Source organism: Culex pipiens, chromosome 2 (assembly GCF_016801865.2).
Source record: "Culex pipiens pallens isolate TS chromosome 2, TS_CPP_V2, whole genome shotgun sequence".
Lineage (NCBI taxonomy): Eukaryota > Metazoa > Arthropoda > Insecta > Diptera > Culicidae > Culex > Culex pipiens.
This window is the reverse complement of record NC_068938.1, coordinates 22,499,888-22,515,525: the sequence shown is the minus strand read 5'-3', so window position 1 is coordinate 22,515,525 and position 15,638 is coordinate 22,499,888. Positions and strand designations below refer to the sequence as shown.

General features: G+C 39.5%; 2 protein-coding genes across 11 annotated transcripts in view; one reads left to right on the top strand and one right to left on the bottom strand.

The window, feature by feature from the left end:
* Nucleotides 1-2,551: 2,551 nt before the first annotated feature.
* The window catches only part of LOC120421141 (aryl hydrocarbon receptor nuclear translocator homolog), a 320,639-nt gene continuing 307,552 nt past the window's right edge, over nt 2,552-15,638 (bottom strand). For 6 of the 10 annotated variants that reach the window (XM_039584331.2, XM_039584330.2, XM_039584329.2 and 3 more), the window contains exons 6-13: nt 14,115-14,331; nt 13,847-14,044; nt 13,444-13,740; nt 13,232-13,382; nt 10,297-10,623; nt 10,111-10,219; nt 9,906-10,047; nt 2,552-3,482 (exon numbers count right to left, since the gene is read on the bottom strand). In XM_039584331.2, coding sequence (XP_039440265.1) covers nt 3,028-3,482; nt 9,906-10,047; nt 10,111-10,219; nt 10,297-10,623; nt 13,232-13,382; nt 13,444-13,740; nt 13,847-14,044; nt 14,115-14,331 — 1,896 coding nt within the window. In that variant the 3' untranslated portion in view covers nt 2,552-3,027. Of the gene's footprint in view, nt 3,483-9,675; nt 9,841-9,905; nt 10,048-10,110; nt 10,220-10,296; nt 10,624-13,231; nt 13,383-13,443; nt 13,741-13,846; nt 14,045-14,114; nt 14,332-15,638 lie in introns of those variants that run through there. The other 4 variants (XM_039584327.2, XM_039584325.2, XM_039584328.2 and 1 more) reach the window with 4 other exon arrangements.
* Nucleotides 7,802-9,597, top strand: LOC120421142 (microfibril-associated glycoprotein 4-like). Its single transcript, XM_039584332.2, has 2 exons — nt 7,802-8,455; nt 8,514-9,597. The coding sequence occupies exons 1-2, from the start codon at nt 8,301-8,303 to the stop codon at nt 9,523-9,525; spliced, it is 1,167 nt and encodes a 388-aa protein (XP_039440266.1). The 5' UTR covers nt 7,802-8,300; the 3' UTR covers nt 9,526-9,597.

The window sequence follows — 15,638 nt, the reverse complement described above, 5'->3', positions numbered from 1 at the left end:
ATTTGAGGTATTTTCAGAAAAAGTGAGGGATCCAAAATTACTAATATTTAGGTATAATCCAAGATGGCGGACAATGGTTAGTTCTTATTGCTAGGCATAAATACCTAAATTTGAGGTATTTTCTGGAAAAGTGAGGGATCCCAAATTACTGACATTCAGGTGTAATCCAAGATGGCGGACCATTATTATTCCTAATTTTTAGGAATAAATACCTAAATTTGAGGTATTTTCAGAAAAAATGAGGGATCCAAAATTACTGATATTCAGGTATAATCAAAGATGGCGGACCATGATTATTCCAAATTTTTAGGTATAAAAATCTAAATTTGAGGTATTTTCTGGAAAAGTGAGGGATCCAAAATTACTGATAATCAGGTATAATCAAAGATGGCGGACCATTTATTCCTTATTTCTAGGCATAAATACCTAAATTTGAGGTATTTTCTATAAACGTGAGGGATCGAAAATTACTTATACTTAAGAATAATCAAAGATCAAATTAGGTATTATCCAAGAGATATGCAGGCAGAAGAAAACAATGGTTTATATGATATTAATATTTTTATTTATATCAAACACAACTATTTCATAAATGTTCTCACCTAAAAATGAACATTAAAATTTAAATTATATTTAATTTTTTCAATGCATCTATATTTTTAATATTAAATTTATCTTTTTTATAAATATTTTGGTTTTTTTATGCTTTAATTTTTAATAGTTAAATATTTCAGTATTTTAATATTTCAATAGTTAAATATTTAATATTTTAATATTTTAATATTTTAATATTTTAATATTTTAATATTTTAATATTTTAATATTTTAATATTTTAATATTTTAATATTTTAATATTTTAATATTTTAATATTTTAATATTTTAATATTTTAATATTTTAATATTTTAATATTTTAATATTTTAATATTTTAATATTTTAATATTTTGATATTTTAATATTTTAATATTTTAATATTTTAATATTTTAATATTTAAATATTTTAATATTTTAATGTTTTACTATTTTAAGATTTTACTTTTTTAATATTTTAATATTTTACTATTTTAATATTTTAATATTTTAATATTTTAATGTTTTAATATTTTAATATTGAAATATTTAAATATTTTAATATTTTAATATTTTAATATTTTAAAATTTTAATATTTTAATATTTTAAAATTTAAATATTTAAATATTTTGATACTTTAATATTTTGATATTTTAATATTTTAATATTTTAATATTTTAATATTTTAATATTTTAATATTTTAATATTTTAATATTTTAATATTTTAATTTTTTAATATTTTAATATTTGAACTCTCTTTCCCTATCTCTCTCTTCTCTCCCCCTATCTCTCTCTTCTCTCCCCCTATCTCTCTCTCTCTTCTCTCCCCCTATCTCTCTCTCTCTTCTCCCCCTATCTCTCTCTCTTCTCCCCCTCTCTCTTTTCTCTCTCCCTCTCTCTCTCCTGCTTTCTTCCTCTTCATCTCCCACTTTCTCTCTCCCTCTCCCACTTTCTCTCTCTTCTCTCTTCTCTCTCTCTTTCTCTCTCTCTCTCTCTCTCTCTCTCTCTCTTTCTCTCTCTCTTACACCTTCTCTCTACCTTTCCCACTTTCTCTCTCCCTCTCCCCCTGTCTCTCCCTTTCCCACTTTCTTTCTCCCTCTCTCCCCCTCTCTATCCCACTTTCTCTCTTCACTCTCTCTTTCTCTCCCTCTACCCTCAATCTCCCACTCTCAGTCTCTCATACACACACGAGCACGCACACACACACACGCACAGGCGAACACCCGCAACGCCCAACCAAATCACAAAAACTCCAACTGGATACAATTTTTCATTCGCCTCCAGCATCTTTCCCGCAGGGTCGCACAACCCCTCCGGTTGGGTCCGTTTATACTTACATCCCCTTTCGAGCACTTCTGCAAACATCCGTCCTCCAGAGCACGAGAGGGAAGAGGCGGCCTTTTTAATCGCGCCGGGAGTTTGCCGGGAGTTGAAAGTTCCGTCCTCCTCCTCCTCTTCCTCAAGCACACGAGCCACACTTACTATAATTTAGAATCTCCGGGTTCCGTTTACCTTGGCACGCAAAATCAACTCCCGGCCGGTTCCCGGTACAAAACTTACCTTGCCACTTGCCACAATTCCGAAATTAACAGCAGCACCACGGAACACGAACTCACAACCGCGAAATTATTTTGACATTGACATTTCCAAACGCGAAACACAATTCTTGAACTAAAAAATTACTAAAATTTAGGAATTTTAAAGAAGTACTTCAGTGTTCTAAAAAAATACTAAATTTTAGGAAGAAAAAAATACTAATTTTTAGGTATAATTTGACAAGCTAGAACATAAGTTCAAAAAATACTAAAAATTAGGAATTTATACCTAATGTCCGTTTTGCGTGTAGCTAAACGGTTTGCTCTGCTGCTTCATCGCGTCTTTTGTTTGCTTGCTTGTTTTAGTTTCATTTATCTAGATAATAGCCTTAAACATTTTCGTTGATTTTGATTTTGTTTCATTTTTTGTTGTTTGTCCGAAAGTTAAAAAATAATGTTCTAAATTTTACTCGGACAAGCGCGCGCCACGCTGAAATCTCCCGCCAAACACGAGTTTCGAGTAGTTTTACGCGAGCGTGTGTGTGACAAAAAGGTTGAGAAAAACGACGACGACGACGACGACGACGGTGACATCTATTGAGCGTGTACTTTGATATAAAAAGGTGAGTTTTGTTTGTGAGTGTGTTTGGCGGCAAGATTTCACAGGTGTCCACGCGCACCCATCCAAGCATGCGTCGAAAAATTAAAAGCCGGCCAAAAAAGTGACACTTGTCCTCCTCCTCCCTCACTCTATTTACATTTGTTCATTGATGTAACCGCCGCCGCCACCTCCTCCTCCTCCTCCGCCGCCAAAGCTACCCGCCCCGGACGACGACGAGCTGCCGGCGCCCGGATGGTACGAAGCGGCCGCCGCCGCCGTCTGGTTGTAGTTGTTGTAGCCCCCGTAGTACAGCAAGTTTCATTCGAACGGCGTGTTGAACATGTGAATGTTCAGATCCTCGAACGAGGTCGCCCCGCTCTGGTCCAGCATCTGCAGCATGTCGGACAGCTCGTGGCCCTGGCCCGGATGCTGACCCGGGTGGTGCGGATGGTGCCCGGCGTGGGGGTGCGAGTGCGGATGGTGGTGGTGGGGGTGGTGCATCTGGTGCGGATGACCGCCGGTCACGGCCGAGTGGTGCGGATGGTGGGGATGCACGCCGCCGTGCGGGTGGCCCCCGTGGTGCTGCTGACTGTGGCCTGCCGACGCGGCCAGGTGGTGCTGCATGTGCTCCGGCGGGATGTCCTGCATGTGCACGGGAGGGGCGGTTCCGGCGGAACTGTTACTGCTGCTGCCGCCGCCGCCACTGTTGGCGTTCGTTTGCATCGGTTCGGGCGCGGCGGACGGGTGGTGCGCCTGCCAACTGCTCCAGATGCCTGGAAGAGATAGAAGAAGAATGATTTTAGAGCGAGTTTTTTTTTATAATCTGCTCAGTTTGTTCTAGAGGTCAGATGGATTTCAGCCGATTTGGATGTTAATTTCAATTTGAGGCTCAAAAAATATAAACTAGTAGTTTATGCAACAAGTTGCAAAAAAAAAAGGATTTTTTCAGCACGAGACGTACATTACGACGAGTGCTGAAAAAAATCAAGTTTTGCAACGAGTTCCATACAACATTTTTTGCATTTCCGAAAAACACTCATTGAGTGAAATTTGAAGTCAAATTTTCATGTATTTTGTCAATAAATCGTTTAAATCAAAAAAAATGTTGAAAAGTGTTACTTTTCGAAACAAACAATATATTTTGAAAAGTGTTGCTATTCGATTCTGTTATTTTTGGTACAGAAAAGTAGGCTTTTTCATCGTTCAAGAATGACAGGAAAAGTAAGTAGTTTCACGAAGGAATTGTAAAAAAAAACACGTTTTGCAACGAGCTTTATACAACATTTTTTGCAATTCCGAAAAATACCCTTTGAACAGAGTAATAAGTCAAATACATATCTATGTATTTAGTTAATAAATCGTAAATATATAAACAATGTTGAAAAGTATTACTTTTTCCAAAAAGTGTTGCAAAGTTCAACTTTTCAGCATCCATTTCAGTGCTGAAAAGTGAAACTGTGGAACATCCCCGTTAATTTGCGGAGTGAACGAAAATCGTTGGTCGGGAAAAAATAAAGTTATCGTCGTTTGAAGTTTTTGACCTATCGGACGAAATTTCGCCTATTTCAATTTCATATGGTTATAAATCCACATGGACATGATTTATGGTTCAGATCATATCATTTTTTATGGAAAATGATGCAGGGAACATTTTTCCTGAAAGAGTGATTGGAAATAAGGGAAAAAAGTTATAAAGGTTTTATTGGAAATTTGGGAGATTTTCTGATAAAATTGCACACCCTCTTTCCCAAAAACCGCAATGTTGTTGATATTCAGATCGTTATTTTGAAGAATTATTTTTTGAGAAATGTTTCTGGGCCCATTGAGTATACAAATCACTACAGAAAATTGTAATTGGTTGGGTTTATGCTCAACTGTAAGTCACTTTTATTAATTTTGGATTTCAATGTACGTTTTCATTATGGGTAATTCTCTACCAACTCACACGAAATCGGGAAAAGTTGCCCCGACCCCTCTTCGATTTGCGTGAAATTTGGTCCTAAGGGGTAACTTTTCTCCCTGATCACTAGAGCGTCCAATTTCCCGTCCCGGGAATAAATTTCCCGGGTTTTCCCGAGATTTCCCGGAAGAAAATATTTCCCGTTTCCCGGGAATTGTAAATTTCCCGGGAATTCAAGCGGAAGCATACATTTACTTAACTTTTTGGAACGAATATTTTGGAAATGCTTATATTAAATGAAAATACTCAATATAATATTGTTTGTTTCACATTTTTTGTTTACCATGATCAAATGAGATGTACGTACAATTTGAATCATGTTTTTGTGACATGACGAAATTTTTAAACGAAGTCAAAAAAAAAACCTTTAAAAAAATCTAAAAAAAACTACTTTGTATGGTTTGAAAGGTGCTCAAAAAATGATTGTTTTACTCACGAGAAGTATGGCTTTAAGGAAATAATCAAAAGCTGTACCATTAGGGTGTAATATTAAAATCGATTTTCCAGCACAGCATTATTTTAGTTCCTTTTGGGGTCCTAAACAACTCCCCAAAGTTTGGGAACGATTGGTTTAGTCCTCACTTTGCGCAAAGCGAATCAATTTTCCATACAAATTTGTATGGGAAAAATCATTTTTTTGAATTTTGGTATTTAAAAAATCCAAGTTTCACGCTATACTAAAACCGGATTCATATTCGGATGCTCTAGAATGTGCTCTACAACTTTCCCGAAGAGAGTATGGTGCTAACTTGCTCCTGAAAGAAGATACAGCGTCCTCAAAACTCGTCTAAAACGTGTTTTTCGATCAAAAAACACGTTTTAGACGAGTTTTTAACACGCTGTATCTTTTTATAGGAGCAAGTTAGCACCATACTCTCTTCGGGAAAGTTGTAGAGCACATTCCAGAGCATCCGAATATGAATCCGGTTTTGATATAGCGTAAAACGTGGATTTTTTAAATATCATAATTCAAAAAAATGATTTTTCCCATGCAAATTTGTATGGAAAATTGAATCGCTTTGCGCAAAGTGGGGACTAAACCAATCGTTACCAAACTTTGGGGAGTTCATAAGGACTCTATAAGGAACCAAAAAGTTGCTGTGCTAGTTAAATTTGGACAACTTTATTTTTTTCCATACAACCATATTACACCCTACTGTACCATGTTGTTCAAGGGCTGAAACCAGTATGACTTAATTTAGAAAGATATTTGTCAAGAAAACATAATTTCTGTATGTTTTTCATTTTCATTTCAAACCATACCAATTTTCAATATATTTAAGAGCGAGTTTTTCACCAATGTGTAACAGGTCGTATCGAGGTGCTCCGATTTGGATGAAACTTTCAGCGTTTGTTTGTCTATACATGAGATGAACTCATGCCAAATATGAGCCCTCTACGACAAAGGGAAGTGGGGTAAAATGGGCTTTGAAGTTTGAGGTCCAAAAAACCTAAAAAATCTTAAAATTGCTCGAATTTCCGTAAAACTTCATCAATTCCAACTCTCTTAGATGCATTCGAAAGGTCTTTTAAAGTACTTCAAAATGTGCCATAGACATCCAGGATTGGTTCGACTTTTTCTCTTAGCTTTTGCAAATTACTGTCAAAAATGGATTTTTTTCAAACCTTAATATCTTTTTGCAACAGCCTCCAACACCCATACTCCCATAGGTCAAAAGATAGGTAATTACATGGACTATAAGCCTACGGAAATAACTTTTTGGCCAATCGCAGTTTTTCTCATAGTTTTTCGATTTTTCTAGAACAAACATTTTACAACGTTAGTTTTTGGCCGGTAGGCCGCCATAGCGGCACTTTTTAGTCTCAATTTTGTCATATTCGGAATCCTCGGACAATTTCACGTAAGTTAGAAGTATTGGAGTTGTAAATTTGATTGGAAAAATTGCAATTAAGAATGAATTAAAATATGTTTTAACAATTTGTTGGATTAGGGGTAAAACAGGTTTTCGCCTACTTGATACAGCATTTGACGTATTGATCACAGGGTAAATTAGATCTATTTCTTTTTTCAAAAATGTTTTATTTAATTATATTTTAAATCAAATTTACAACTCCAATACTTATAACATACGTGAAATTGTCCGAGGATTTCGAATATGACAAAATTGAGACCAAAAAGTGCCGCTATGGCGGCCTACAGGGCAAAAACTAACGTTGTAAAATGTTTGTTCTAGAAAAATCGAAAAACTATGAGAAAAACTGCGATCGGCCAAAAAGTTATTTCCGTAGGCTGATAGTCCATGTAATTACCTATCTTTTGACCTATGGGAGTATGGGTGTTGGAGGCTGTTGCAAAAAAATATTAAAGTTTTAAAAAAATCCATTTTTGACAGTAATTTGCAAAAGCTAAGAGAAAAAGTCGAACCAATCCTGGATGTCTATGGCACATTTTGAAGTACTTTAAAAGACCTTTCGAATGCATCTAAGAGAGTTGGAATTGATGAAGTTTTACGGAAATGCGAGCAATTTTAAGATTTTTTAGGTTTTTTGGACCTCAAACTTCAAAGCCCATTTTACCCCACTTCCCTTTGTCGTAGAGGGCTCATATTTGGCATGAGTTCATCTCATGTATAGACAAACAAACGCTGAAAGTTTCATCCAAATCGGAGCACCTCGATACGACCTCTAGAACAAACCGAGCAATATTTACAAATACTGCCTCATAAAATTTACCGTTTCCCGGAAAATATGTAACCCCGAGAAATTGGACCGAGGTTCGTTTTTTTGATATCTCGTGACGGAGGGGAAGTACGACCCTTTCATTTTGAACATGCCAAAAAAAGAGGTGTTTTTTTAAGAATTTGCAGCCTGAAACGATGGTGAGATGGAAATTTAAAAAATTGTAAAATTGGACGCCCGATTTGATGCCATACTCAAAATTCTGAAAAAAAACGTATTTTTCATTGAAAAAAACACTACAAAAGTTGTAAAAACTCTGCCATTTTCCAAAAAAAAATCCGTATTTTTACATGTTTTGATAGCTCCACCAAATTTGAGCTTGATCAGAAAAAGTCGATTTCGAATTTGTACTTTTTTGTGTACAGTTGAGGCGAAATGACCCATAATTAAATATGTTTTTCCAACCAATAGAAGTTTTGCAGCAAAACTAAAAGACACATGTCGCCACCTATGAGCAAGCGTAGTCCTATGGCTAATATATTGCTTGATTTTTTTTTATGAGAAAACTGTAAATTTAGAAAAAGATAGTAACTTGAACTATTTTGCAAAAAGTCTTTCAAAAATCGATAAAAATTGTTGAATATACGTAAACGCATCTGTTATCAACTATATAACTGTTTATTTCAATGATATACACACGGAGAAACTATTTTTTTCGACATCACACATAGTTTTGCAAATTACATTTTATGATATACCTACGTTAATCTTGAAGAAACATAATTGAGTCAAAAATCACCACCGATCGTTATCATTGCAAAAGCGCAAAGCAAAAACGAGACTTGTGTCGGTCTTTGACTCATCCAAAAAAGGGGAATCACCGCGAAAAAAGAGTTGAAGAAAGAAAGAACGCAAAAGAACCTAGACATTTCAAGTCGCGCGATCGCACCCAACATTTATCCAGTCGCAGTTCGCTCTTCCCCCGCTCAGGATGGTGCTTAAAATGCTTCGTTTAGTGCTTCTTTGCTTGCTATCTTCCGAGCTTCATCGTACCAGTGCAGATAACAGCATCAGTTCGAACACAAGCTCTAGCGCGGGCTTTGGCTACGAGCTCACGATGACCGGTTTGGAGGGGATTCAGTTTAGGTGAGTATGGGTTTTTTTCTTGTGCTTCGGTTTTATTTTAATGTTTATTGATTTTTAGTATGCAACAAGATTTGTTGCGATCAAAGGAGTACTTTCAAAAGATGACCGCTGAAATGGACGATCTTAAAAGGACCGTTTCCAATAATGAGAAAATGCTAGTTGATCAAAGGATCATGTTGGATGATTTTGGAGCGCAAATCAAAAAGCTGAGTAAAACTGTTGAAACGATGGAAGACGTCCCAAAGATTCGAACCCAGCTGGAGCTGCTCGCGCACAACATTTCGCGACTGCTGGAAGATACGAACCAGATTCATCGTACTCAGCAAGTTCAACCAACAACGGAAATGCTCAACGATATGATCCTTAGCCTTCTCGCAAACCGTCATCCAACAGCCCGTAACGGAATCGTTCTTGAGTCATCAAAGCTACCCCGCACTTGTAGCGACGTGTCCGGCCACTGGTCCGGCGTTCGCAAGTTGCATCCGGAACCGGGGTTCGGCGACCCGTTCGAGGCGTACTGCGACCAGGATTACGAGGGTGGCGGCTGGACCGTGATCCAGAACCGGTTCAACGGGACGGTTTACTTCTACCGGGGTTGGGCCGAGTACGAGGCTGGCTTTGGCGATTTGGAGGGTGAGTTCTGGCTCGGGTTGAAGAAACTGCACCAGCTGACCAACGCTAAGCCGCACGAGCTGCACGTGGTGCTGGAGGATTTTGAGGGAGGTCGGGTGGTGGCCAAGTACGGGCGCATGGTGGTTGGGGGTGGCTCGGAAAAGTACGCGCTGAACTCGCTTGGGACGTACAGTGGAGATGCGGGAGATTCGCTGAGCTGGGCGGTTGGGAACAAATTTACGACGCTGGACGCGGACCACGATTCGCATCCGCCGGACAACTGTGCCACGATGTACAAGGGCGGCTGGTGGTACGGGGCGTGTCACGGAAGCAATCTCAACGGACTGTACGTGAAGGGCAAAACGGAGGCCTACGCCAACATGATGTGCTGGGATAAGTTCAAAGGACTCAACTACGGACTCAAGACCTCTCGGATGATGATTCGCGCCACAGCGTAACCGCATTGTACCAACCAATTTCACGAAATAAATTTATTAAAGTCACAATCGAAAGAACACCGTCATACAGAATACCACCACGAGCACGATCGCCACCAACATCGGAGTGAACACTTCACAGTCCCACATTTCGCGCTCCCGTTCTTGAACCGGTGCCGTCATTGCGGCTTCCTCTTCTTCCGCCGGACCCCTCACTTGCTGGTGCGGGCGACCGTGACTCGCGATCGGATGGTTGTGCTGACCCCTCCCGAGAAGGCACCGCGGACAGCCGGGCCGACACCCGGCCGCGTCACACTCGAGCACTTCCGGCAGGTTCTGGGTCGACGCAAACAGGGTGGACTCAACGACGGGGAAGTGGGAGGGGAAGGACGACAACTTACCGGATCCAGGTTGCGCCGAGGTGGGCGTGTACGTCGACGTTTGGCGCGAGCCGGTCGCGCTGAGCTGCGTGTACGTGGGCCCCGTCGGCGACCGGTTCGGGCTGAGCTCACTGTACTGGTAACCTTCGGTAACGGGTTGAGGCTGGAAGCAAGAAATCATTTTAGAAAAAACATACCACTTCTACTGAAATCGCGGTCCAATTACCTGTCGTAACGACCATGCGGTCGCTGCCGGCGTTGGCGAGGTGTTGTTGTTCGTCTTGGAGATGTGCACTAGGGAACCGGACGCACCGGGCGTCCCAGGAGAACCGTATCTGAGAAAACAAACAAATCAAAGTTACACCAAATTCAATCCAAATCAAAATCCTAAGAACAAAGAAGAAGCACTCACTGGATGGGGGAGGGCGTTGGGTTGTAGCTATATTGCACCGGGTTGTGCGCACTGTCCGGCCTCTGGATGGCCGAGGCCGAGGCGGCATTCGCGGCCGCCACGGCGGCCGCTGCGGATGGCTGTTGCTGTTGCGGTTGTTGTTGTTGTGATGGCAAGTGTGAAATCAAGTTGTGAGGATTGTATATACTACTAGAGGGGGTCGCTTCGCGTCTACTTGGCATCGAGTAGTCCAGGCCGGGGGCACCGGGACCGCCGGCTGGGTGGTACGAGACGGGCGTGTCGGCGGGATCGGTCGCGCCGACCGTGTCGTGGCTGGTGTGGAGGGACCTAAGGAGAGGAGAGAAAACAGAGAGATTGTGGTTAGAGTGATGACTAATTATTATAAATTATATCAATAAATACATTTTATAAAAAGGATGCATTTTGAATTTGAATAATACTTAAGAAACGACCTCAAAACATGCATGCCACATTAAATGTCAAAACTTTTCCGCTGCGCAAAATTTAAATCAAGTCTGTCATAATCATAAGCATGTGTCAAAATTCTGGAGATTTTTTGAAAAGGTCCGGGAATACGCGCAAAATATTTTTTTTAATTCTTTATGAAGCCTTTTCCATCGATACCTTGGACCAAATAAGCCAGCGTCTTAAAATCGTCTCAAAAGAAGAGTGCAAAGGACGGAAAGTCACCTCTTCACCTATTATTTTCATAACTTTCTTCTAATTAATTAGTAATTTTTGATCACCGAACAAACCGTTAAGGGCCAATACGCACCTCCCGAGAAAAGGGGTCAAGAAATGGCTTTACGAACAGCAGACCAAAGGAGAGGGAACGATTTCTTGGGGCTTTTCTTCACCCTCTCTGGCTTGCTTTCGCTGCCGCTGCTGCCCATTTGAAATTTTTCTTGACCGGTTCCTTTCGAAGTGCGTAAACCTCTTGAACCTGATAATAAGTCCAAAAATCATGTTTAAATGTTAGTTTGATTTTTTTTTGTAATTCTTGGATGTAAAAAAATAATTAGAAATTAAAAAGCAATTCTGTGTTTTTTGTTTTGAAAAAATGCACCGTTTTTTAAATAAAGCGGTATACGCACTTGGTAAGGAACCGGTCAAGGAAAATTTCAAATTGGTAGCAGCGGCAGCGGAAGCAAGCCAGTGAGGATGAATAAAAGTCCCAAGAAATCGTTCCCTCTCCTTTGTTCTGCTGTTTGTAAGCAACCCTTTACTTGGGAGGTGCAAATTTGCCCTAAAACCACAAATCGAGAAAAATCTCAAAAAATTTCTCGATTACATTTTTTAAAGATATTATTCGAGTTTCGATTGCTAAGATATTATAAACAAACAAATAATGATTTTTTCTAAAGCCATTGCAAATTTTATTTCAAGTCTTTGTCCCCCTCCCCCTTCAAAATTTCCCCAAAAAATATGGGTGTAAAAAATAATTATTTACTGCAATTGATGCATTTTAACGCAAATAATGACATTTTAATCATTTTAAAAATATGGAATTTTTGGGTACAAAACGTAAACGTTTTGGGTCAAAATACAAGTTCATAAATTCATTGATATTTTGCATTTTTTTTAAGGTAGCATAACCACGCATAACTGTAATGATTTATAAAGCATTTTATGATCCTTATTGTTTTGAAATTTCGAAAAAAGGCATTAAATTTAAAATTTAGTAATTAAATCATTTGGAATTTTTGAAACGTAAGGGAGGTTAGACTAATGGCCTATCTACAATCACTTAGCTTAGAAAATTTCACTTAGCTTAGGAATTTGAATCAATGGAAATGAAGCCGAGCTTCTACAATGGAAAAGTAATCAAATTAGAAACTGACGTATGGTTTGAAAAATTTCAAAATCTACGGTAAGTTGACGTTTCAATATCAAAGGTAAACAAACAACTGCATAGCAACGTATATCAGCCCAGCAAAATTTCTAAGTTGATTGTGGATGACGGCCGTAAGTTGCGTACTTTCCTAAGTAACTACTTTACTTAGATGTTCTAAGCTAAGTGATTGTAGATAGCCCATAAATATGACAAACAAACAAACTCGCACTTTTTGACAGATTGCCTGTTTCGTTTGTTTGCAGAAACGTCAGCTTGCATACATTTTGCTTTGTTTGCGAGTTTGACGCAAACAATTTTGCTAATTTGAAAAACTGACAAACACGAAAAAGCGCAAGTTTGTTTGTTTGTCATAGACTAATACCTCCTTTAGCCTACCTCAATCCTTTCAATTTATAGTTTTGACTTGATTTAAACATATTTTTGCATTCTAGTTTTACATTTCAATTATTTTGATTTTTCTATTTGATTTTTCCTGTTTATAAGGTAATCATTTTTTTTCAATTATTTTTCTATTGAATTTCTGGTTTATTTAAATATTGATTTAAGGATATTGCAAACTTTATTTAAAGTCTTTGTACTTTCCCCTTTAAATTTCCCGAAAAATGAGAGCCCGAAAAAAATTGTCTTACAGATTAATTTTACTTGCTGACTAAATTGAAATTTTAAATCATTGAAAACTTGTAAAATCGATTGTAAATAATTCAGAATACATTCTATATTGCTTAATAAGGCCGCTGCAAATATTTTTCAAAGTTATGTCGAACCCTCTCCAAAATCGGGCCGAAAAAACAGGTAAACACAATTTCTTAAAAATTCTCATAAACTTCAAGATTTTCTTTTAAAATTATTTTGGAAATACTAGACAGCAACAAATAATCGGAAATAACGGCTTAATTTATAGATTAAGTTAAAATTGTTCTTGTGTGTGGTATCTCTATTAGCCAAAGTTTTATATGTTTTGTGTTTTTAGAAACCTTCTAGTATAAATTCTCTTTTATGTTTCAATTGATTTTTTAAAAACACATCACCATTGATGGTGTTAAAAACTGAATTTTAAACATAATTTGGTATGGTACTCACTTGGCCGAACTGTTGGTACACACGACGTACTCGATGTCGTCCGTGTACGGATTCAGGAAGGCGTACGCTTGCGTCCTCATCCACACCCACTCCTTGTTTTTCGCCCGGAACCGGTACATCACCGAGAACATCTGGCCCTTTTGCTTTATCACTAAAAATTAACATCAAATTAGTAATTAAACCTTTTGAAGTCAGCTCTGACGAAGGCTCACCCTGCTCAAAGTTCTCCTTCATGTGCGCGATGTCGTCCGGGTGGAAGAAGTCGTAGCAGCTCTTGTTGAGCAGATCCACCGGCTGGTAGCCGAGCACGCCGATGACCCGCTGGTCCACAAAGGTAAACTTCCCGCACATGGCGTGCCGCGAGATGAACTCGTTCGGGTTGTTCGCGTTCAGATCGTTGGCGGTGGTCGAGGAGGTAATCTGTAGCCGGGCGATCGCCACCAGACAGCAGTGCGTGTTGTGCAGGTCGTCGTCCTGGCCCCGGTCGATCGTCACCCCTGGAAACATATCTAGATTGGCGGCCATCACTTAACAACGGGTTCCGGGTGGAGGTTCAAAACTTGAAAGGGCTCACACACACACATACTTGGAGAATACAGAGAATTTTTAACTTACCCGTCGGTGGCCAGTTCTTGATGTAGCCGGTACAGTGCATCACGGCGTAGTTGTGGCCGTCCGGCGAGGGTCCGAGGGAGTTTTTTCGCCGCAACCGGTTCAGGTGACCGAGGGCCATCGTCTCCGGCGTCATCGGACCGATCCGCATCCGGCAGATGAAGCCTCTTCGCGAGCCCATGCATAATCTCATTGATGCTGCTTGAGATATTGAAGAAAAAGGGAGGTCGTTAGTACAAATACTCCCTTAACCCTAAATGGTTTCAATTACATTGGTGGCCCTCCTTCTTGACGGTGCCCGTCTTGAGATCCAGTATCCGGCCGCTGTTGGCCGGCTCCTGCGTCGACAGCTGCTCCCGCACCTTCTCGATGTCGTCCGGGTGGATGTGGTCGAAGAAGCTCCCGCTGTACCACTCGTTCTGGGTGTAGTTCAGCACCGGCGTCACCGAGTCGGACACGTAGATGACTCGGCCCGTATCACAGCCAGCCTGTGGTGGGAGGGGAGAAAAGAAAGTAGATTAGTTCAGTTTAGTATCTAAAATCAGTTTTGAAATTTCTTGAATTAAAGCGAAACAATTTAAACTAAACCTCCAAAAGTAACTTGTCAACCCCGTGATGAAACACCTTCCATCAACTTCCCACAATCGGACAAATCAATTCCCATGACTCCGAGTAATTCACCGCGACTCAAAACGTCCCAATTTCGTCGAATTTCGATCTCTCTATCGGCCGAATGATTGACACAACAATGGGGCTGGGACGACCTGGCGATGGGAACTTCTCTCAAATGTGATGTGTTCTCGAAAGTCAGCTGGTGGAAAAGTCCAGCAAGTCGCAGGGATTTAAACGATCGTCGTTCTGCGGTTAAAACAAGTGACTAAGGGACCGGGCAAGACTCGCGCGCTGTCTCTCTCCCTTTAGAATAAATACGAAATAAATTATTACATTATGGTAATTAGACTCTGTGCAGTATTCTTTTCCTTTCAGCGCTCTCTCTCTCTGGTTGTTGGGCTTTCTTTTCCGAGTACCGTCTACTTTAATACTGTCGCTGCGAACCGCATACTAATTAAGCCGACGACCCGAAGAAGAGTCCCGGTCCCGGTTGAAAGTTGAAAGTTTTTGGGTACTCTTTCTTTCAAGATTAAATAAATTGAGTCAATTTTATTAGAAAGCTTTTCGGTAATGCTTCCTAAAAAAAACTAAATGAACTTCAGTTAGAATATTTTAAATTTGTTTGCCTTCCTTACAGTTTTTCTACAAATGTATTCAAAGAACTATTGAAAAAGGAATTGATTTTGAAGATCAGACATCCCTGTGCAATATTATTATTATTATTTTGATGAATATTATTATTTTAATGAAATTTACTTAACCTCAAAAAGGCCCAATGTTGTAAATCTCGATTAAAATGGCCTTAATTTTCGTACAATATTGGTAGGTATTTGATGGTTTCGATTGCAAATTAGTTTCCACATAAAAAAGCAGTTAAAAAATTGTTTCAATTGAATTTCGAACCTTTCATTATAGGGTAATTCTCCGCCAACTCACACAGCAGTTGCCCCGACCCCCCTTCGATTTGCGTGAAGCTTTGTCCTAAGGGGTAATTTTTGTCCCCGATCACGAATCCGAGGTCCGTTTTTTTGATATCTCGTGACGGAGGGGCAGTACGACTCCCTTCATTTTTGAGCACGCGAAAAAAGAGGTGTTTTCAATAATTTGCAGCCTGAAACGGTGATGAGATAGAAATTTGGTGTCAAAGGCACTTTTATTTAAAATTAGACGCCCGATTTGATGG

Excerpts from the sequence above, each read along its gene's own strand:
- LOC120421142 (XM_039584332.2), top strand. The coding sequence starts at position 8,301 with ATGGTGCTTAAAATGCTTCGTTTAGTGCTTCTTTGCTTGCTATCTTCC. Across the intron at positions 8,456-8,513 it reads TTGGAGGGGATTCAGTTTAG|TATGCAACAAGATTTGTTGC; the intron begins GTGAGTATGGGT and ends ATTGATTTTTAG.